The sequence below is a fragment of the Mirounga angustirostris genome, unplaced genomic scaffold, assembly GCF_029215605.1.
Source record: "Mirounga angustirostris isolate CCGP_5_RB_7025 unplaced genomic scaffold, mMirAng1.0.hap1 SCAF_10, whole genome shotgun sequence".
NCBI lineage: Eukaryota > Metazoa > Chordata > Mammalia > Carnivora > Phocidae > Mirounga > Mirounga angustirostris.
Window position 1 is genome coordinate 39,148,051 of NW_026991718.1, and position 21,283 is coordinate 39,169,333.

A 21,283-nucleotide genomic window follows, 5' to 3' on the forward strand; every position below is an offset into this window, starting at 1 on the left:
GCTACGGGACTGGAGCTCTGGTGACCCCACAAATTGCAGGATCATTCTATGCCTAGTGCTATCTATGGACTGCTTAATTTTTTCAGCCAATAAATTGCCTTTTTTAATTTAAACCAGATAAGGTAATATTCCTGTTGCTCACAACCAAAAGAACCCTAAGTAATACATTCCCCCAAAACAGAAAAAAGAAGGGCTCCCTGCAGAGAGAAACAAAAGATGGGTTTTTGTTCCTGATGACCAAAGGCTCTCCTGACTACAACCCTGCTGCTCCCCCCTCCGCGGGTGTGAGAGCTTCTGGGGGTATATTCACTGTGTACCCCAGGCTCTTAGAGGAGTGTGTGTCTCTAGCGAGTGCTTCGTAAGTATTTCATGACCATCTGTGTAAGAGCTGCTAACGTTGTCTGGTTCACCACGAAATCCCTAGCCTCTAGAACAGAGCGGGACAAAAACAATAAACATTTCCTGAATGAGTGCGTGAGTCCCCCCAGCATGCCTCCGAGGCCCTCCCCTCAAATCCACCAAAGGAACAGAGGCTGTGCCTACAAGCTTGCATGACATTTTATTCTCCGCCAGGGGAAGGCGCTGCAAAGGGTTCCCTGAGGGAAACTGGAGGGTCTGCGCTGGATTTAGGAAGGCGGGAACTGGCGATGGTTGCTGAAGAGTCTGTGCTTCTTCCCAGGGTGGGGTAAGGCCCCGGAGGCCCCGAGACCTGGAGTGGAGAGAAGAGTCTGCTGTGGGCAGGTGTGTGGGGTCTCCGGGGGACATGGGGACTCAGAGCCACCTGCCCCGACTGAACACGCCCAGAGTTACATCCTGGAACCCAGTCAGGAGCCTGAGCGGGTTGTGGGGCTTTGGAGATGAAAACCACAGGCTCCGTGACAGGAAATGGTGGGGAGCTCACTGTACGGGGTGAGTCAGATTGGCCAGCATCGAGTCCCAAAGCCTCAGCCAAGGCTAGACGAGCTGCCAGAGCAACTCAGGGAGCCCTTCCCTGCCCCATGGCCTGCAGCCCTGGCCTGACTGTGGGCACGTCCTGCGCAGCCCTGGAGGAAGAGATGGCAGAGCCCTCCTGCCAGGGGGTTCCTGAGCCCAGCTCTCAGGCCCCAAATGTCCTGGGCAAAGATGGTGCCTGGCCCCCGGGCCCCAGAGCCCATGCTGGGCTGGGGAAGGGAGATCACTCAGGGCTCCGAGGTCTATGAGTATCCTGGTCTGAGACCACTTCCCTGGTGTCAACCTCCTTACGCATAATCATCCCATTCAATCCTTATTTGAAATAGGAAATAGGGATTGTTATGAGCACTGGGTATTATATAAGACTGATGAATCACAGACCGGTACCCCTGAAAAAAAGTATACATTATATGTTAATTAATTGAATTTAGATTTTAAAAAAGACAAATGATTCCTAAAAAAAAAAAGAGAAGAAGAAATAGGGATTATTATCCATTCACAGGTAAGCAAACTCAGGCTCCCAGAGGTGAAGCTACTTGTTCAAGTACCCAGCCGACCACGGACAGAGACCTGCTGTCACCCCAGGATGGCCTGCGAGAAAAGCAGCATGCGCGGGGACGTGACCTGGGCCCTCCACCAAGGAGTCCCTGCTGCCCCCTCTGCACTCACCTATTTCTGGTCTGCACAACTTGATTTTCACACAGATTTCATGGGGGGATTTGTCATTCAGGAGACCCTGGGTGATGGCACGAAGATATTTAGTGACTATTTCATTACATAACGTCTTGGGCATAAGTGTCTTCCGGCACACCCTGGACAGAACCTGCTTGATGGCTTCCTGCAGTAAAGCACCACAGAAAGACATAGGAGTCAGGTGAGCTCTGCCCAGGTCAGCCCCCCGCAGACCCCGGCAGCTCGAGGCTCTGGGCACCTCCGACCGCGGGCACGCCGGGGGTAGCACCTGGTGCCAGGTGGCCACGGAAGCAGGAGCTGGAGAGACCGGCATTGACCCTCATGCCCAGGCTCCAGCCCAAGCCTGGTCACAAGGAGCTGTTGAGAGAAAGAGTTGGTCCTGTCGTGTCTCAGTGCCCTGCACATCATCACCGCAGCCCCCTGCCTTCCATGTGGAAAACAGGGCCCTTGGCTGCTAGACGCACATTGAAGGTTCTGCCTGCCAAGCTTCCTGGGTCCCAGGCCTGGCGGGGCTCATGCTCAGGGCTGTGTCAGGAAGGTTAGGGTAGCAGAGAGCGTGGAGCCTTGGCATGCTTGATGTTGAAGTATCATCTACTACCATCCCAATGGAGAAGGACCAGCTGAGCACCCAGGGCTGAGGGTGGGCTGAGCAGGATCAGGGAACAAAGGAGGGGAGGGAGGGCGAAAAAGTCTTCTCGGTAGTAACACATCCCCTTGTTCAGCACTCGCTCAGGGCCTGACAGGGAGCTAAGCACATCCCACACCCGCAGCTCCTTTAAAAGGCTTAGGCAACTTGCAAGATCGGGATTATTATCCATCTCATTCTTCAGGGAGGAAACTGAGGCTCAGAAAGCATGAGGACTGGGCCCAGCCATGCAGCTAGGAAGTGGCAGATCTGGGGTTGATCAGTCCTGACCCAGGGCCCCCTGGAACCCGCCTCACAAAGCTCTGCCGAGGACACACGCAGTGGGGCCACAGGGGAAAGCTTTCTATCTTCTCTGGGGATGAGTTTCCTTTAACAGTGGAAGGGAAACCAGACACATTCCTCTTCCCACATTCACGTGCCCAGAGCTTCACCATTTTAGGGGATTCTCTGAAGTCAGTCCCCAGGCACGGGAGGGGGACCCACAGATCCCCTGCTGAGAAGCTCTGGCCCAACCAGGGATCAGCCCCTCCCTCAGTGCTGCCCCCACCCTCTGAATCCCCACTCATGCCCTTGACCACCCTGCAGATGGCTCCCCAAACCATAAGGCCTCACCTGCGTGATATTGTGTCCCAGGATTTTTCTCAGCGTCTTGATTATAAACTTGCAAGGCTTACAGGTGAAGATCATCTGGTCCCCCTGTCAGAAAATGATGCCCCCTGAGGTGATCTCTCAGACACCCCCAACAGCCCTTGGCAGGACCCCAGGAAGAGGCTCTTGCATGCCTCCTAAGCCAGCAGGATCATCTATGATCTTTCTGTCCTTTAGGGCCTGAAGCAGGCTGGCTGGCCCCCGCCACCCTCCTGCTAGTCTTGCTGGGGCTGACATACCCCAGACCCTGCGCCACACCCACGGCCCCTTACCCAGCTCAGCACCTGCCCCTCTTCTGTTGTCTGGTCAGACCCTGGAGGACCCTGCTGGGGAGAGCCCAGCCAGACCAACATGGCCCCCACCCAGGCAGGGGTGTGCACAAAATCAGCATCTTCATGCCCCACCATGACGGCCTGGGCTCCTCCTGCTCCCTGGGTCCCCAGCACCTCGTCTCCCACCAGCATAGAAGAGCTGCCCTGCCTGGTGCTCCCAGGGAGGAGACCCAGGTGGAGAGGCGACAGGGGCGGTGGGGGGTGCTGTGGGAGGTGAGCAGGGAGCGAGCTGCCAACCTTGGAGGCCTCCTTGGCCAGGATCTCGAAGAACTGCTCCTCCTCATACATGTCAGCCATGGACAGGTCATGGTCCTCAGGGGACAGACCAGAAAAGGTCAGCCCTGGGGAAGAAACAACATCAGCATCCCTCCACAGGTGGAAGGAGAGGGTAAGTCAGATCTCCTGGCTGGTGGGGAGCCCAGGAGGTGGCCAGAGCCCAGGACAGGGGTAGGGCTTTGTGAGGAGTCCAGAAAGCCCGTCCTCACACTCTGCCCTGGCACTGCTCTGACCCAGTCTCTGTGCCAAAGACATGCTCTCTAGTTCTTTCTGGAAAACAGGAGGAAAAAGATTATACCTCCCCCACCATCATCCATGAACCCCTTTTCTGTCTCTGTTTCTGTGTGTCTCTATTCTCTCTCTCCCTCTCCCAAAAATACACACACACACACACACACACACAACACAGATTAGACCTAAAAGGAACCTTCCCTCGTCTCCTCTCTGAGGTCTTTCTTTTTCCTTTTTCTCTTGCCTTCCCCAGAGAATTCCAGTCAGGTGGTCCAGTCCAGCCCACTCTCCAGAACTGTCCCTACCCTCACTCAGCTAAGGAGGAGTTGCCAGGATCTCCATGGGGAATGTCCTTACCTGGGGTAGCCAGGAGCACCGAGGCGAGGAGCAGGAGGGCCCAGGCCGTCATGGTGGGGCAGCTGCTGAGACACCTTCCACACCCCCTTTATGCAGGCTGGCCACCTCACATCGTGACCTTGCTGGGTCCTGCTCCTCGTGTAGGCCACCTCCCCAGGTCACTGGGTTTACCGCAAACCCCAACACCAGTTTGTGGAGAAGTACGGGAGGAGGGGTTCCTCTGAGGTTCAACACTGTCTTCCACCTCCCCCCACACACATTGCTAGAACTTCCTGAGCTGAGTGATGGGGAGTAACTGGAGGGCAGGAGCCACCATGATGCCCCCACCCTGCCTGGGATTTGCTAATGGAAGAGCAATCCCTGCGCCTCAGGGCTCAGGTAGGGCCCTTGGCCATAGAGCATCCCACCCCCTCCCCCTTCTCTCCCCCCTCTCCCAGGTGGCTAAGCTGGGGTCCCTCCACCAGCCATCTCCCGGATCCCTGCTCTGCCCCCCAGCCATTGCAGCCCACGGAGCACTACCAGATTCCACCAGATTTCGAGCCAGGTGGCTCAGCGTGGAAGCTGATGGCTCCTTCCAGCCCTGCTACCTCGGGGTGGTGAACCCCAAGCATGAGCACTGCCAACTCCCTGGGTCCCCAGCACCTCACCAGCCTTCTGGCCATCACCATGGAGGCGGGCTTTTCCTTCAGAGCCAGGTTCAGCCCAGCCTGTCAGTGACCTGGTCCACAGGGAGAGATAGCCCGTGGGAAGGAAGGGAGCCCTGGCCAGGGATCTAGTCCCAGCTCCCCGGGGCTCTGACTCCTCATCTGTGCATGAAGGTCACTGGCCCTCGTCTGTAATAGACATACAGGCTGCCCAGTTAGCATCCAGGGTCAGATAAATCATGAAGAATTGTTTCGTGTAAGTAGGTCCCAAACACTGCATGGAATATACTCATACTAAACTGCGTGCACTGTTTACCTGACACTCACATTACCCTGCGCATCCCATCTTTTGTCTGGCACCCTTCACCCTCCCCCTTCACACTCAGAGGAGGAGACTGGGTGCAGAGAGCAGGGGGCCTGACCTCAGCCCCGTGGGCTGCTGGCCGCACTGCGGGGCCTAGAACTCGCCTCCCACCTCCTTTGGGGTCTTTCACCCCCAGCTGCTGAGATGGCAGAGCCACCCAGCCAGGACCAGCTGGCATGGTCCCCTCAGCACCTCCCAGGCCTCCATCCCCCCTCAGTGTTGGCTCTAAAACTCTACCCCCTCCCACGGCCTAGAATCCCATCATGGGCTGAGGGCCAAGGGTCAGCCCGGCCTTTTTCTCTAAATTATTCTCTTTCCTGAGCCCATGCATAGCCCTGCTCTCCACTCAGCCTCTGCTGAGAAGGAAAGAGGGTGGGGTCCTAGGCAAGCAGGCCTCTGACAAGCTGGGGGCACCTGAGCAAGATTCCCCATCTCTTGGAGCCTCGGTTCCCTTATCTGTGAAATGGGCGTAGTGTCGCCTGCTCATAGGGCTCCCATGTGGCCTGTCTTTGTGTCTGAGGAAGCTTCCAGCCTGCACTGTGCTGGCCGAGGTAGGCTGGCGTCCTGGGTCAGCACCCCCACGCTGGTTTCGGTGAGCGCTGCTACTGTGGGAAGGTAGCAGGTGCTGTGGAGGGGACTGGGAGGGGGTTCCTGTCCTCAGGAGGAAATGCCCTGCTAGGAAGGTGCCACAGGCCTCCTCCCCACGGGACTTCTCAGCACCCTTGACATGCCAGCATCTCTGGTGTATCCCCAATTTCTCAGCCTTCCCGAACATCATTGGCCACAAAGCCTTTTGGCCCAGGAGCTCTGAGAGGGCTTCGGAGACACTAGCTGACCTGGTCACCGTCTCAGGCTGTGTGAGCAGGAGGACTGTTGGCTCAGTAGCCAACACAGCCTGAGGGGTAGCTGTCATGGAGACTAAAAAGCAGGACAGACAGCCAGGCCCTTCCCCACACCGTCAGACTGAGGTCCTCCTCACTCTCACTTCCTTTCCTGCTCCAAGGTGGGCAGAGTGGAGAGCGGGCCAAGCAGGTTTGCTGCACCCCGGGACGGATCAGACTGAGTTGAGAAACGTGGGGAGCCCTGAATCCTTCTGGCTCTTCTCTCCAACTCCAGCAGGGCAGACACACCCACACGCTCACTCACATCACGTGCTTTACACACTCACAGTGACTCACACTAAGTGTCAGACCACACACTCACACACATTGACCGCACACACACACACACACATACACACACACATCTTTATTCCTGCCCATTGTGGACACCACCGATGCCAGACTGAGGAGCATGGCATTTCAGCATTTTAAGTACTTTCTGTCTCTCATTTTTATTTCTTATTGAAAGACAACTTAGATAAGTAAGAGAAAATGAAATGAAAGTACTTATTAGCTCATCAAACAGATATAATAAGCCTGGATATTATAAGAATATCCACTTACACTTTTAAATGTAAATATTTATAAATAAGTATATGTGTATAATTATATGCCATAAAAGACTTTTAAAACAGCTTCTTAAGCACTGAGGAAGAAGAAGCCAGACAAAACTACATTCTGTATGACACCATGTGTATGAAGTTCTAGAACAGGCAAAAATCATCCGTGGCATCAACAAGCAGAACAAGGGGAGGAGGCTAGAGGAGGGGGCGGGCGTCCTGGGGAAGGGGGGGCGCATTCCCAGGTGATGACAATGTTTATATCTCGATGGGCTGGGAATTGCCTGGGGGTGTGCATCTAGCAAATCTCTTCCAACTCTACAGTTAATGACTTATGCATTTCCCTCTATGGAAGCCATACCCAATAAAATTATCTAACAAATCCTCCAGTTACAAACAATTTCATGGCTCTTAATGAACATGATCAAATACTTTCCAAATGGATGGTATCAGTTCACACCCCCACCAATACCAGTTCCCTGTGCTCTCACCAGCATTAAATATTATCAGAGTCTTTATTTTCAAATGTAACGAGAGAAAATAGCAACTATCTTTAATTTTCACTTATAACTGCAAATTAAATTTAATATTTTCCCATATGTTTGTTTACTATTAAATTCATTTGGGGGGAATTGTCTTTTTGTTTCCTTTATCCAATATCTATCAGACTCTACTGTTTTTTTCAATATGTAGAAATTCCTTATGGAATAAATATTTTGTCACTTCTTGGTTGACCTTTAAACTATGGTAAATTTTTCTTATGTTTAGAAAATTTTTAATTTCTAGAGTCAAATGTGTATCTTTCTTCGTGAAATCTGTCTTCAGTTTAGAAAGTTATCATTACCCCCTTTTCCGTGAAAAAAAATAATAATTTTTTTCTAATTTTTGCAGTTACCTATTTTTTAAGGTGACACTTTCATCTTCTGGACATATTTTAAAAATTAAAGGGGGATCAAAATTTATTCTTTTCAAAATGCTATTCAGTTCATCTAAAACTGTTCACTGGGTAATATTTTCCCCTCTGTCCTGCAGATTTGAAAGGATTCTTTCATCGTATCTTAAGTTATATGTAATAAGATCAAATTCTGTGCTATGTATTCTGTCTCATTGACCTGAATAGCTTGTGTTCTATTAACAACATATTATTCAATCACTACGGCTTTCCTTTTCAGATTGTCCTTTGACATTACTTTATTTTAAAATTATACTTAAGAACGGTACTTATACTTAAGAAGTTATTTGCAAATGATATATCCGACATTGAGTTAATATCCGAAATATACAAAGAAGTTATACAACTCAACACCCAAAATAATAATAATAATAATAATCCAATTTAAAAATGGGCAGAAGGGGTGCCGGGGTGGCTCAGTTGGTTAAGCGTCTGCCCTCAGCTCAGGTCGTGATACCAGGGTCCTGGGATCGCGTCCCACATCAGGCTCCCTACTCAGTAGGGAGTCTGCTGCTTCTTCTCCCTCTGTCCCTCCCCCTGCTTGTGCTCTCTCTCTTACTCTCTCTCTATCTCTCTCTCTGTGTGTCAAATAAATAAATGAAAATCTTTTTTTAAATGGGCAGAAAACCTGAATAGACATTTCTCCAAAGAAGACATACAGATGGCCAACACACATGAAAAGATGCTCAACATCACTCACCATCAGGGAAGTGCAAATCAAAACTACAATGAGCTATCACCTCACACCTGTCAGAATGGCTAGAATCAAAAAGACAAGAAATAACAAGTGTTGGTGAGGATGTGTGGAAAAGGAAATTGTAATTCCAGTGTAGTTAACATAAAGTGTTATTTTACTTTCAGGTGTACAGTGGAGTGATTCAACAGTTCCATTTATTCTGAGACCAAGCTCAAGCAGCGTGGCCTGGGGAGGTGACCCCAGGACCTGCCCCCGGCGTCTCCCAGGGGAGGCCACAGAACAGACCTGCCTTCCAAGGCTCCCGCCCACACGGGGGCCCAGGATTGGAGCTTACTCATGGGGCAGGTGGCTCTAACAAAACCAAGGCAGGGAACCAGAAGTGCGATCATTAAAGGCAGTGAGATCATAAAAGTCAGAAGATGGTCACCAGAAAGACCCAGCCCAGAAAGCAGAGGATGCAAGAGAGGGGGACGCAGGGTTCAAGCGTGAGGTGTTCCAGCTGGCTGCCCCAAACTTCCCTGCCCAAGCTCTGCGGTTTCTTCCCAGAACTGTGCTGTTCAGCCCCGTGAACCAGCCTCTCCCTGTTAACTCTGCTGTTCTTGACTCTACCTGGGGAAACACAATATCCTCACACTCAGACTGAGAACAAAAACGCCTATCACAGTGATATGGGACGTGTTGACAAGTCTCGAGCATTCATCCACTTTGCTTTTCAGCGACCACTCACTGTGTCCACCCCCGGGATTTGGGACTTCCGGGCAGCGCTTACTAAGCACCACACCTGCGTATTTACTCCAATCATCTCCCAGACTCACAGCTGTTTGCATCATCCAGCTGTCCTGGTGGCTGGGGCACATTACCCCCTTGGACTGTTCTAAAATCACCAAGTTCCCACTTAGGTGTCAAATTTATTTTCTCTACAGTAATTTGAATTTGGATTTCAGTCCTTGCTGATGCTTTGAGAGCCGCGGCTCCTGATCAAAGCCCGAGGCACAGAATGTTGCTTCTTCCCGTCCTCCTTTCTATGAGAGCATTCAGGATTCCTGCCACCAGTTTCCATGGTGATGATTCTCTTTCCGGCTTTTGTAACCTCTGGCCAGAAGTTAGGACCTTAATACAGGCTGTTGGGGTAACTTCCTCTATGAGTGAGACTATCCTCTATTTTCCCTTTTCATCCCATCCAATTATATATAATGTGAGCTCTAGAAAATACTTCCATCCAACTGATTGTCGGCTCTCTTGCTACCTGAGCACCATCTATACTACTTCCAGCAATCATCCTTTTACTTAACGTGCACACTCCAGTGTATTTTGGGAAGACCAATCCTTGGTTTACTTAATCAATAGTTTCCTCATTGCAACAGTGTTAAGACACATCAGAATACTTGAGGTTCCAGGGTGTGTGGGTGGCTCAGTCGGTTAAGCGTCTGCCTTCAGCTCAGGGTCATGATCTCAGGATCCTGGGATCGAGCCCCGCATCGGGCTCCCTGCTCAGCGGGGAGCCTGCTTCTCCCTCTCCCTCTGCCTGCCGCTCCCCCTGCTTATGCTCTCTCTCTCACTATCTCTGTCTCTGTGTCAAATAAAAATAAATGAAATCTTTAAAAAAATATTTGAGGTTCCATTTGTCAACTGGAAATGCTTTGTTCCACTTACAGTTCATGATCTTGAGCAAATTGAAAAGTCTGTATCAATAATAATTTGTGAATGATTTGACAAATTAGTTTTAACCTTAACACTGATCAAAACTTACAACTACAGTAAGAATCCATTTTAAAATTGGGGAAGAATGATGACTTGGGACATATAAAAAATGAACTGAACTAAAAGTTTCCATCCCCCGCCCCTAAATTTTATACTTTTTCATAATGTATCCTTTGGGGCTATAATACTATTTATTTAAATAGTGTTTTCTTTTACAAACAAAACAATTCCAGGAAAAGTGTTTAGACCTGGTTGGGAACCTGTATATTACCAGTGTTAATTTGATATTAACACATCAGTGAAATGAGTTAACATTTAGCCGTACTGATGTTTGTGTTACCCAACAAACTGTTCTATGCAAGCTTTATGTAAATATGAGATATTCACTGTGAACTCAAAGATACAAACTTAAATAAGCACTTTTATCAAAAAAACAAAAACAAAAAATGAGAACTTTCAACTGCAGCTCACCACCTAAAATATAAGTGAAAGAGAAGAAAGCAAAACAACAAGACCTTCAGGTGGCTGATGTGGTTAGACCCACTCACCCTTCGTGTTTCCTCCTCCTAGCTGGAAAGGTTGAAAAGTTGCACTCACACTTCCCAGAATTCATTGCAACTTGGGTCTCGAAGAAATCAGGCTCTGCAATAGATGCAACCCCGTGGGGTTGGGAGGCTGACCCCAAGGCCATCTCTCTGTCCCCTTCTCCCTGTTTTGGCCAGTAAGCAAGGTCCTGGAAATGTAAGATTTGGGAGCAGGAGCCATTCCAGGGTCAAAAGACTTCTTAAGCTGGGCTTTCCAATCCCCCCATGGCAGCTTTGGATGTGTGTCCTTGAACTCTGAGTTTCAGAGACAACTATGTGGGCAAGTTCTTATTGCTCTCCGACTATTCCTTGAGGCCCAATCAGAACCAGCTCCTTCAGTCCTACTTACAGTTTTTGAGGACTTACTTCCTTCTTTGAAGTCCCTTGCTCTTGAATTCCCTGGGTTTTTCCTGTTTTCTGCACTGAGCACTGACTGAGACAGCTTTCATGATCCCTGTCTTCCTCCTGTAAAAGCCAGGAGAAGTGGCAGGGGGTCTAATTCACTCTACCAAAGACAAGCATCTCTGTCCTTGCACTGTGGCCTCTGTATCTTTGGGGTACCTTTGGAGTCTGGTGAACACACACACATACACATATGCACAATTCGTTCTTTCTGTTAACCCGATGGTTGCAACTGTCAGGGCTGTGGTCAGCAAGATGTGGCTGTACCTTGGAAGAGTAGATCAGTGTTCAAGGTGACTCAGCTTATACGAGGAGGCCAAATGCCAGTCTTTCCCACCACTCCCCATATCCAACTGGAGTTGGGTCAATAATGCAATAATGTAAAAGTGTCTTTTAGGAATTTCTCTCCATTTTGTTCCCAGAAGCCCCTGACCCATGAAGTGTTGTCTCCGAGGACCCCCTTAGGTAATAGGGTGAGGAATCACTTCTATTGCCCATGTCAGTCCATGGCTATATTAATTTTCTCTTGTTGCTGTAGCAATGACCATAAACATAGTGGCTTAACACAACACCCATTTAGTGCCTGACAGTTCTGTAGGTCCAAAGTCTGGCTGGGCTCCACCTGTTCCTCTGCTCTGGGTCTCACGAGGCCAAATCAAGGTGGTGGCTGCTCGGGCTTTTATCTGGGAAGACTCTACTTCCAAGGTCACTCAGGTTGTTGGCATAATTCGGTGTCACGTGCTTGTAGGACTGATGCTCCCCTTTGCTTACTGGCTGCCAGCTGAGGGTCAATCTCAGCTTCTAGAGGCTGCTGGCATTCCCTGGCTCATGACCCCCTTCATCTTCAAAGCCAGCAATAGTAAATCAAGTCTCTCTTTGCTTTGCATCTCTCTGAAGTCCCCTCTGCCTCCTCTTCCTGTGTCCCACTCCACACACACATACTCACAAATATCCACAAGCCATCCTTCTGGTTCTTTCTTCTACTCTCCTTGGATCCCCACTTTACCTCCTGCAGCTGGAGAGCCCCTTCTCTGCTCTATCATCAATGAATTTATGATTTAAAATTTTGACTTCTATTTATGAATAGCATGAGGAAATTCTTTAAATTGTTCTACTTACAAAAAGCACAAGAAAAACAAATATAATGGTTCCCTCATGTCCTCCCTCCCCCAAATTCCCCACTATTCCATAGTCTCTCTCCTCAGGGGAAACTACTGTTGAAACTTTCTTTTTTATCTTTCCATACAAGCACAGTATATATGCATTGCTCCATTCTTAATTACAAAATGTAAAACATATTCAGGAAAGTGCACAAAACAAAATGGACAGCTCCATTGGTCCCTATGAAGGAAACATCTGTGTAACCACCACCCAGGCCAAGAACCCGGCCAGCACCCCAGAAGTCCCCTCTTACCTCCCCCTCCCTTCCCCTGAAGTAACACTACCCTGACCTTAATGATACTCATGTCCTTGCTGGTCTCTCTGGTAATCATCTGAGCACATGCTCTTAAACACCATAGTCCCATTTCCTCTAGTATTGAAATGTATGTAAATGGAATGATACATTATGCATTCTGTTGTGTCTGGCTTATTGTGATTAGCATGAATGTGTGAGAGATTCACGCACGTTGTTGTGCACAGGAGGTGTTTGTTCTTTTCTCTTGCTGGGCACTATGCCATTGTGGAAATATTCATAATTTATCCATTCTCCTGTTGATGGATGTTTTGAGTTGGTATCAGTTTTGACCTTCTGATACACACTAATTCCTTTTTTCCAACTTTATTGAGATATAAAGTACACTCACCTTCATGCATTTATAGTGTGCACCTTATCTGTTTTGATATGTCTACACCTATGAAACTATTGTAGCAGTTAAAATGGTGAACACGTCCATCACTTCCTTGCGTCTTTTTGGATAAATGAATTGATGGAGAGATGGATGGATGAATCGATGGAAGGGTGGATGGTGGATGGGTGGATGGATGGATGGTGGATGGGTGGTTGGATGGATGGATGAAGTTGGTCTGGAATGAAGAAGTAAAGGAAGGAGATCTGAATGATACATGGGTTGGATGCATGGATGGATGGGTAACTGGAAAGAGTTCCACATTGTATAAGTTCCTCTCACATTTTGGATGCACTTCCCTGGATACTTTCTAAACTACATGTTACAGACACAGCTTATGCATCAACTGACTCAAGGGGCTCATTCTGGTACATGGGCGGCCTGCTAACCCTGGAAACCTGACTGGTGGTTGAGAAATGTCAGGCATACCTGCTTTGTGTTTTGGACAGAAGCTACTGAATGCACCACTCTGGCCAACTAGACAGATCAGATGGGGAGGGCTGACTCACGAACCTCTCATTAGTGTTCCTGATCAAAGGTCAGGTCACACTCCTGACCACATGGCCAACAGCATTTGAGTGACACCTCAGAGTATGACACAAAAAGAGATTAGGAGCTTCTCATAGAGTTAGCAAACCTCACTGGAACCACCCAAGACCAGTTTCTCAAGTTCCCAGGCCACAAGAGGGGCCCAGCTCCACCTAGGCTTCTTTTCTCAGAAGTTAATGCTTTTACATCACCTTTTCTCCCTTGTGTCCACCTTCTGCTCATAACTTCACAAACTTTTCATAATCTCCCATCCTAGACTCATCGCTACATGGGTCCCTTCCTTGGAGAAGCCCCAAAGTCACTGGCAACTTCCATCTCTGGCTTCTAGGGTGGATGGGACCTTGGATCCAGAGACCTTTAAAATGGGCTTCTTATACCCACTCTGAGCCCTGCCCTGCCCCACCAGCTGTATCCCCAAATCACCCAAATGACTCCAGCTTCCCCTGTGGCCTCACTTAGATGTTGGCTTTTGCCACTGGGTACCCTGATACCTGACCCTTGCCTCACCCACTGCCCTGCTACAGTGCCTTTACCCAAGCTTTCCAAGGAAGCCACCTGTCCCATAGAAATGGCAGCTGGAATGCTTCCAGTCAGAATCAGCTTCTCCTCCCTCTGCTGAAGGGGCCATCACCCTCCCCTGTCCTGAGGCAGTTCAAACAGCAAGGCTCCCTGGGCCTACTCTCCTCCTCCAGCTGCCTCAGGGGCTACTTCCCCGGACCCACCGCCTTCCTCAAGATGTCAGCCTCAAGCTCCACATTTTCCCCCCACGACTTTGCAGAGGTCCCAGGCACAGCCATCCTGGCACCCCTGGGACTCCACCTGAATCACCCCTACCTGCACAAAGGAGACCCAAACACCTCTGAGAGGCCTCTCAGGACTCTTCTCTCCTTAGGCATGAGCAACTGGAGGCTGGGCCAGAAAAGCAGAAAAGAACCTCACCAACCAAGGACAGAAGTTCCCTCCAAACCAATGGCAGCCACACCATACAGGTGCCATTTTAGGGACATTTAAAAGATTTGCAATCCCATTTTAAAAATGTGCTATCCGTTATTCCTTGAGAAGGAGGAAACCCTGGCGTACGGATGAACCTTGAGGACACGATGCTCAGTGAAATCAGCCAGACACAAAACAACAAATACTGTGTGACTCCACTCATAGGAGGCACGGAGAACCATAGTTGCCTGGGGCTGGGAGAATAGGGAGTTATCTGGGTTTCTTTTTTCTTTCTTTCTTTCTTTCTTTTTTTTTGATTAGAAGTTTTTATTTAAATTCTACTTAGCTAACATATATGGAAAAATTGGTTTCCAGGGAGGTATTTATTTTTAATGAATACAGACTTTATTTTGCAAGACCAACAAGTTCTTGAGGTGGGTGCTCATGACGGCTGCACAACGAGGTGATTTTACTTAACAGCCCTGAACTGTGCACTTAAGAATGGTCATGATGGGAAACTTTCTTATGTGCATTTTACAGTTCGGAAAGAAAGATTCACAATTCCAGGGAGAAGAAAGGCACCCCCTCCCCCATGGGAGCAAAGGTCAACAGGACATCTTTGAAGAGCTATTGGCAAAGCTCAGTAAAGTGCAAATATGCTGGTCTTCTGGCCAGTCTTAGATTGAGCCTAGCTGAAGACACCCCAACAAGCCCACAAACACACATGTGAAGGGGATTCTTTGGGACGTTGTCCCTAATCCTGAACACCTGAAAATAATCCATCCCTGGCGGAATGAGTACATAGACTACGGTAGAGTTCATAAAATGAAACATTATGCAGGTGGGGAAGAGAGGGAAAGCCCTGTTCTCTAACTTGAAAAATGTTCAAGATGAACCAAGTAGGGATCCAGTTAAGAAAGCAGGCACAGGGGCGCCTGGGTGGCTCAGTTGGTTAAGCGACTGCCTTCAGCTCAGGTCATGATCCTGGAGTCCCGGGATCGAGTCCCACGTCGGGCTCCCTGCTCAGCGGGGGGTCTGCTTCTCCTTCTGACCCTCCCCCCTCTCATGCTCTCTATCTCAAATAAATAAATGAAATCTTTAAAAAAAAAAAAAAAAGGAAAGAAAGCAGGCACAGGACAATCTCTTTTTAGGAAAAGAATGGCTCCCTATTTCATTAGCATTCCCTTGCTGTAAACCAGACCCCACACTCACTGGCTGGGAATAACACCCATTTAGGACCTCACAGTTCCCGTGGCCTGAAGCCTGCATGGGCCACAAGGCCAAAATCAAGGGGTGGGCCAGCCTGGACTCTCCTCTGGAGGCTGAGAAGCAGCCACTCCCAAGTTAGCAGAGCCCTCTCTGAAACTCGGGTCCCGGGGGGTGGTTCCCCCTCTCGCTCGCCCACTGCTCACGGGCGGGTATCCCACAGTGACTGCAGCACACAGTTCTCCTGTTTCCTCCCGCTCCCCGCTCCCCCTTCCGTGTCTCCTGCTGCCCTGGCACAGTCCTGGGCTCGGGGATGGGTCCGCACCCCGATTTGACCAATGAGATGTGAGATGTGCGCTGTGGCTTCAGGGAAGAAAGGCTCCCTCCAGTCATTGATCATCGATCATCGGTAGGGCTGCCCAGAGGAGCCCCCCTCCTGCCTTGACAGCGCGGGGCAAAGCTGGGACATCTGCAATGGCTACCACGTTTCACCCCATGAGGGGAGAGAGAGAGAGGCAGGACGACCCCGCAGAAAGCAGAGGACAGGCACAGAGAGAAGCCAGGTCTTGGTGACAGGATGGGAGCCTATGGACCAAGCTTTGCCTACAACTACTTGATCTATGTCTGGATTTTCCTTTCTGGAAGAAGTTGTTTGAATCAATTTCGCTCTTGTTTGTAACAAAAAAATTCCTGATACACATATTTTTGGAAACAGAAATTCATTGATGAACACAAAAATCACAGAAATGGTCCCCCGAAGTCAAACTTTCTCTTGCTAGCATTAAGAAAGCCTGCACATTGATTTTACTCCGTCCTCTGCCCTCAGATACTTTTACAAAATACAAAGGGCTGATTGGGGAGAGCTACACCACCCTGAGCGGGATTAATCCAGCAGGACTGCTCAATTCAGAAAATATGTTTGCACACCCACCCAGACAGAGCCCCATCAGGGTGGCCTGAGAGCCACAGACAGGAATTAAACAGGATGACTGACCCTGGGGCCCACAGGTCAAGGAGAGAGACATCTGCCCCCAAAACAGCACCCAGGAGGAGGGAAGCCCCCAGAGGGCCAGAGTATTAGCAGGTTTGTTCACCGTATCTCCAGGGAACGTGGGCTTAAATGTGAGCTTAAAAATGGAGTCAATGTGGGGTGCCTGGGTGGCTTAGTTGTTAAGCAATCAACTCTTGGTTTCTGCTTAGGTCATGCATGATCTGAAGGTTCTTGAAATTGAGCTTTGCCTCAGGCTCTGTGCTCAGCAGGAAGTCTGCTTGAGGATTCTCTCCCTCTCCCTCTTCCCCACCTCCTAAATAAATACATAAAATTTTTTAAAAATGGAGTCATTGCCAGAGTAAAAACTGGAACGTGTAGGGCCCCTCCCTTCCAGCCATGTGAGAACTCCATCTCCTACTGTCTCCTCCTTCCCCAAGCATTTCTGGGCATCGCAGGGCACATCCTGGTGTCAATATTCCGGGAAGTACCTATTTCTGCTTTTCTTGGGCGTATGCTCTACCTAACCACCTTACGTCCTAGCCTCTCCCAAAGCTGTTAGCGGGACATGTCTCTCCTCTCTTCTCTCCTAGAACCCAGGCCTTCGTCGAGGAGGCAGGGCTGGGCTGGGGAGTGACCAATGCCATGAGAGACTCAGGTCCCCACCTCTCTTCAGGTGTCTGAGGCTTTGTCAGAAGGACAAGTCTGGCCGGCCGATTCCCTTGTCCCTCAGGGAGAGGGTTCTCCGGAGAGGCTCCCCAGTACCCCCTGCTTCTGTTCATCCCAGGGCTACCATCCCAGGACGTGGGCAGACCCCAGCAGGGGTCATTCTGAGGGTCCCGCTGTGGCCTCCAAGCCGAAGTTCATGCAAGTCTGCCAGCGCTGAGAGATGTCACAAAGGAGAGGTGGTCCGTGGGGGCAGGAGGAGGGGAGATGGACTCCAGTGGGGGCATGCTGGGAGACCTCCTTGGAGGAGATGGAATTTAATCTGCATAGAAAGAATGGAAAAAATCCACTGACTTCCCTCTTCCCCTGCTTCCTCCCTAGGTCTTTCATCCCTTCCTTCTGCCTTGGGTTAAGATGATTTGGGCCGCACACAGGAAAATATCTGACTAGAAACTGTATAAGCAGAACAGAAAAGGCTCAGGAATAGTAAACTGGCAGCTCAGCCAGGTCAGGGCTCCGAACTGCTTCTCTGTGCTTCTCGTGTTTCTACCTGCTGGGACAGAATGGCCACTATTGCTCCAGCATCACATCTTTGCATGGGAATGTCCAAAAATCTTGAAGCCTTTGTCCCCAGGAGATAGAGGCATTTGTCCCCACTGGTCTCTGAACCAGGAGGACGCGTTGCCAGAAATACACCCACCCCCGAAGCCCCCAGCAGATTTCTGCTGGACCAGAACCTGAACACATGGTGTTTACTCCAAAGTCCTTACTGGCCAAGGGGACTGGCTTGGCTGACTCATGGAGCATCCACAGGGCTGGGGCATAGACTCAGCTCTCCTAACACCCAGAAACCGTGTTCTTCCCACAGGCCCCTACCACTCGCTATCAGACCCTTGCGTCACAGAAAACAAAACCACGCACAGCAACGTGGACCAGCACCAGGCCTCCATGTACCTGGCAGCTCTGAATTCAGATTGGCCAAGTATGGGCGTAGCCGCTGGTGTCGGAGAGGGAGAAATGGGGCGGGTTGAGTATGGTGGGCAACAGGAGTGCTTTGTGAGAGCCCCCTTACAGAGGCCCAAAAGGAGCAGCTTCAAACAAGAAATGTATTCCCTCAGGGGCTGGAGGCTAAAAGGCCGGTCGTTACCCCACACTGAGCCCCACCATTCTGAGCTCACTCTTGGGAAGGGGGCCTCAGTTGTCTCCTCCATCCAACAGGAACAAAATAACCCCAGTGCGCCCCCTCCCAGGCCTCTGCAGGAGCCACTCCCTCTGCCTGGAGCACTTCCCTATCCCACCCCCCATCTGACCAGCCCCACTCCCAGGCTTCCTGAAATCTCTACCTCGCTGTCCCGTGCCCCCCAGAGCCTCCCCTCTCCCAGAGCCTGGGCGGTGCCCCTGCTCTGCTCACCGGTCTGTGGCTCCCAAGACACTTGAAGTCCACGAGGGCAGTGACCCCTGTGCTCCCAACTCCCAGACCATTAACCAGTCTTGGGCCAGGTGAATGCATCCATGAGAGCCCTGGTATAAAGGCCAAGCTTCCCCACCCTGCCCCCCTCCCAGGGGAAATTCCTTCTTTTGAAAGAACTGGAGGCGGAAGAAAGGAGCAGTGCTAGGACGGGCTCCCATCAGGCCTCCCAAGCTGGCATTTGCCAGGCATTCCCTGGGTTTTACCTCCAATCCCAGAGCGGGGATGGCCATGGGCATGGGGATGGCCAGGGAGGGCAGTCTTAGGCCCTTGGGGAGGAGCCCCAGGGGCAAGTCACAGAGACGCAGCCCAGAGCCACAGAGGAGTGACAAGGAAGTCGGTGGGCTCCTCACCTGCACCTCTCCAAGGAGACCCCAGAGATTTCCACATATAACCTGTGACGGCACTCCCTGACCCCCTGTCTCAGCCCCCAGTTCTCTCCACCCAGACTTCTGGCCTTTTCCACAGTCAGAGAAACAAGTCTGCCGACTATACTGCAGTAAAAAGTGAATTCATTTACAAAGGAAAAAAAAGAAAAACAAAACAAACTTGGCTCCACCCCAGCTGGCTTCCTTCTCCCTCTGTCTGTCTGTCTTCTTCCTGCCCTCAATGTTTCAAAATTGCTGTAAAATATACACAAACAAAATCGACCATCCTTACCATTTGTAAGTATATCATGCAGTGGCACTGACGACTTGTGGAAGAACGGGTTTGCCCAGGCTGCTCACCCAGCAACCGTGTCTTTTCACATTCCCACCAGGAATGCGCTGGGGTTCCCCTTCTCCACATCCCCACCGACATTTGGCATGGCCTGCTTTTTAATAAGAGCCATCGTAGGGGCGTCTGTGTGGCTCAGTCGGTTAAGCGTCTGCCTTCGGCTCAGGTCATGACTCCAGGGTCCTGGGATTGAGTCCCGCATCCGGCTCCCTGCTCAGCGGGAAGCCTGCTTCTCCCTCACCCTCTGCCTGCCGCTCCCCCCTGCTTGTGCTCTCTCTCTCTCTAATAAATAAATAAAATCTTTAAAAAATAATAATAACAGCCATCCTAGAGGGTGTGAAGGGTTTGCTCCAGGCCGCTGGACCTTCAGTAGCCCAGGACCCTCTGTATGCACCATCAATTTGACTGGAGTGTTTACTCTTCGCTTCTCCACTGTTCCACCACCAGTGACCCAGCTCTGATCTCCCAATTCAAAGTCCAGTTGGCTCCTCCAACCCTGTGGATTGAACCTCTTTGGGGCAGGTGTCTAGCCCTGGTGCAGCTGGCTCTGGGGGTGTGAGGGGGTAGAGGGAGGCGGTCCACGGGCCTTCCAATTCCAGGAGTGTGGTGAGGCCACCTTTCTTTCTTTCTTCCTTCCTTCCTTCCTTCTTTCTCTCTCTCTCTTTCTTCCTTCCTTCCTCTCCTTGTTAACGTCTTTTTCTCTCTCTCTTTTTTAAGATTTCATTTATTTATTTGAGAGAGAGAGAGCGAGCAACTGGGGGGAGGGGAAGAGAGAGAGTGAGAGGGAGAAGAAGACTCCTTGCTCAGTGGGGAACTTGACTCAGGGCTCCATCCCAGGACCCCAAGACCCTGATCTGAGCTGAAGTCAGATGTTTAACTGACTGAGCTGCCCGGGTGCCCCACGAAGCCACTTTCTTGCTGTGGGCAGGTGCAGTGGGGACCGAGGCCAGCTGTGGACACAGTGCTACACAGGAAGCCTGAGTGGCAACAGTGTGATCACCAGAGACTGGCCCGCAGAAATGACAACTGTCCACACCCAGGGGGGAGCCATCCTTATCAACAAACTATAGTTCATGAGCTCCCAGACCCTGGGATGGCTAATAGTGTTTGGGTTTGTTTGTTTGTGTATTTGTTTTTCCCAGAATGATTTTCTTTTCATTGACAGTGAGAAATAGATGGGCCAGGAGGCAGGGGACAGATCTGTACAGGCTCTCCCTACATCCACGCCCCATGAAAAGCCAAACTTTGATCAGAAACTGTGCCGACAGTGGTGTTGGGGCAAGGGGAACCGGAGACCCATCCCGGGGACCATGATCAGGGCACCTCCTTCCCCTCCAGGGCCGGGGCTCTCTGCAATGGCTGGCTTTCTGTGTATCTTTTATCTTATGCTCATGGATGACAATTCGCAGCAGTGGGGAGAAGCCACAGACCTGCTATCCAGGAAACCTCACGAACCACTCAGTTCTGTGTTCACTGGGCTGGATGTGAGACAAAGCTGTGTGTCCGACTCTATTCCCCCTGCCCTGGGCGCTCAGGCACATTGCATCTGCCAGCCTGCCGTGTGGTTCAGCAGGAACCTGTGCCTGAGTTCTGGACATGAGCTGAGGGCACAGATGATGGACAGCCCTCCTCAGCCCGGCCTCGAACCTCCCTCATGTCTTCCGGGCTTCCTCTCTGTGCCCTGCTGGCCAGAGGCAGAGGATCCCGGGGAGGACTCCCAGCCCTGGGGGATGGCGGCCAGGCAGACAGAGGAGCCGGGCCCCTGAACGACCTTGTGAACCAGATCCTCCCCCTCACCCAAGACAACCTGCTCTGTCCTGGGATGGGAGTGAGAAACAAGCATGTGTCCTGGGAAGCCACTGGCCTCGAGGGCTCCGTGTTACCTCTGTGACACTGCGCTGACCAGCGCACCCTGGAGACAGCCGTCCCCAAATCCTGCACTGCTGCTTGGTCAGTCCTGACTGCACCCAAACCGGCTGCGTCCAGCTCG

General features: G+C 50.6%; 1 protein-coding gene across 3 annotated transcripts in view; it reads right to left on the reverse strand.

Moving 5' to 3' along the window:
* Positions 1 to 523: 523 nt before the first annotated feature.
* The window catches only part of GNLY (granulysin), a 29,897-nt gene continuing 9,137 nt past the window's right edge, over positions 524 to 21,283 (reverse strand). The window contains exons 4-9 of one of the 3 annotated variants that reach the window (XM_064572247.1): positions 10,884 to 10,982; positions 10,482 to 10,575; positions 3,508 to 3,611; positions 2,903 to 2,986; positions 1,621 to 1,789; positions 524 to 709 (exon numbers count right to left, since the gene is read on the reverse strand). In XM_064572247.1, the coding sequence (XP_064428317.1) occupies positions 627 to 709; positions 1,621 to 1,789; positions 2,903 to 2,986; positions 3,508 to 3,567 (396 nt within the window). In that variant the 5' untranslated portion in view covers positions 3,568 to 3,611; positions 10,482 to 10,575; positions 10,884 to 10,982 and the 3' untranslated portion in view covers positions 524 to 626. Of the gene's footprint in view, positions 710 to 1,620; positions 1,790 to 2,902; positions 2,987 to 3,507; positions 3,612 to 8,235; positions 10,230 to 10,481; positions 10,576 to 10,883; positions 10,983 to 21,283 lie in introns of those variants that run through there. The other 2 variants (XM_064572249.1, XM_064572248.1) reach the window with 2 other exon arrangements.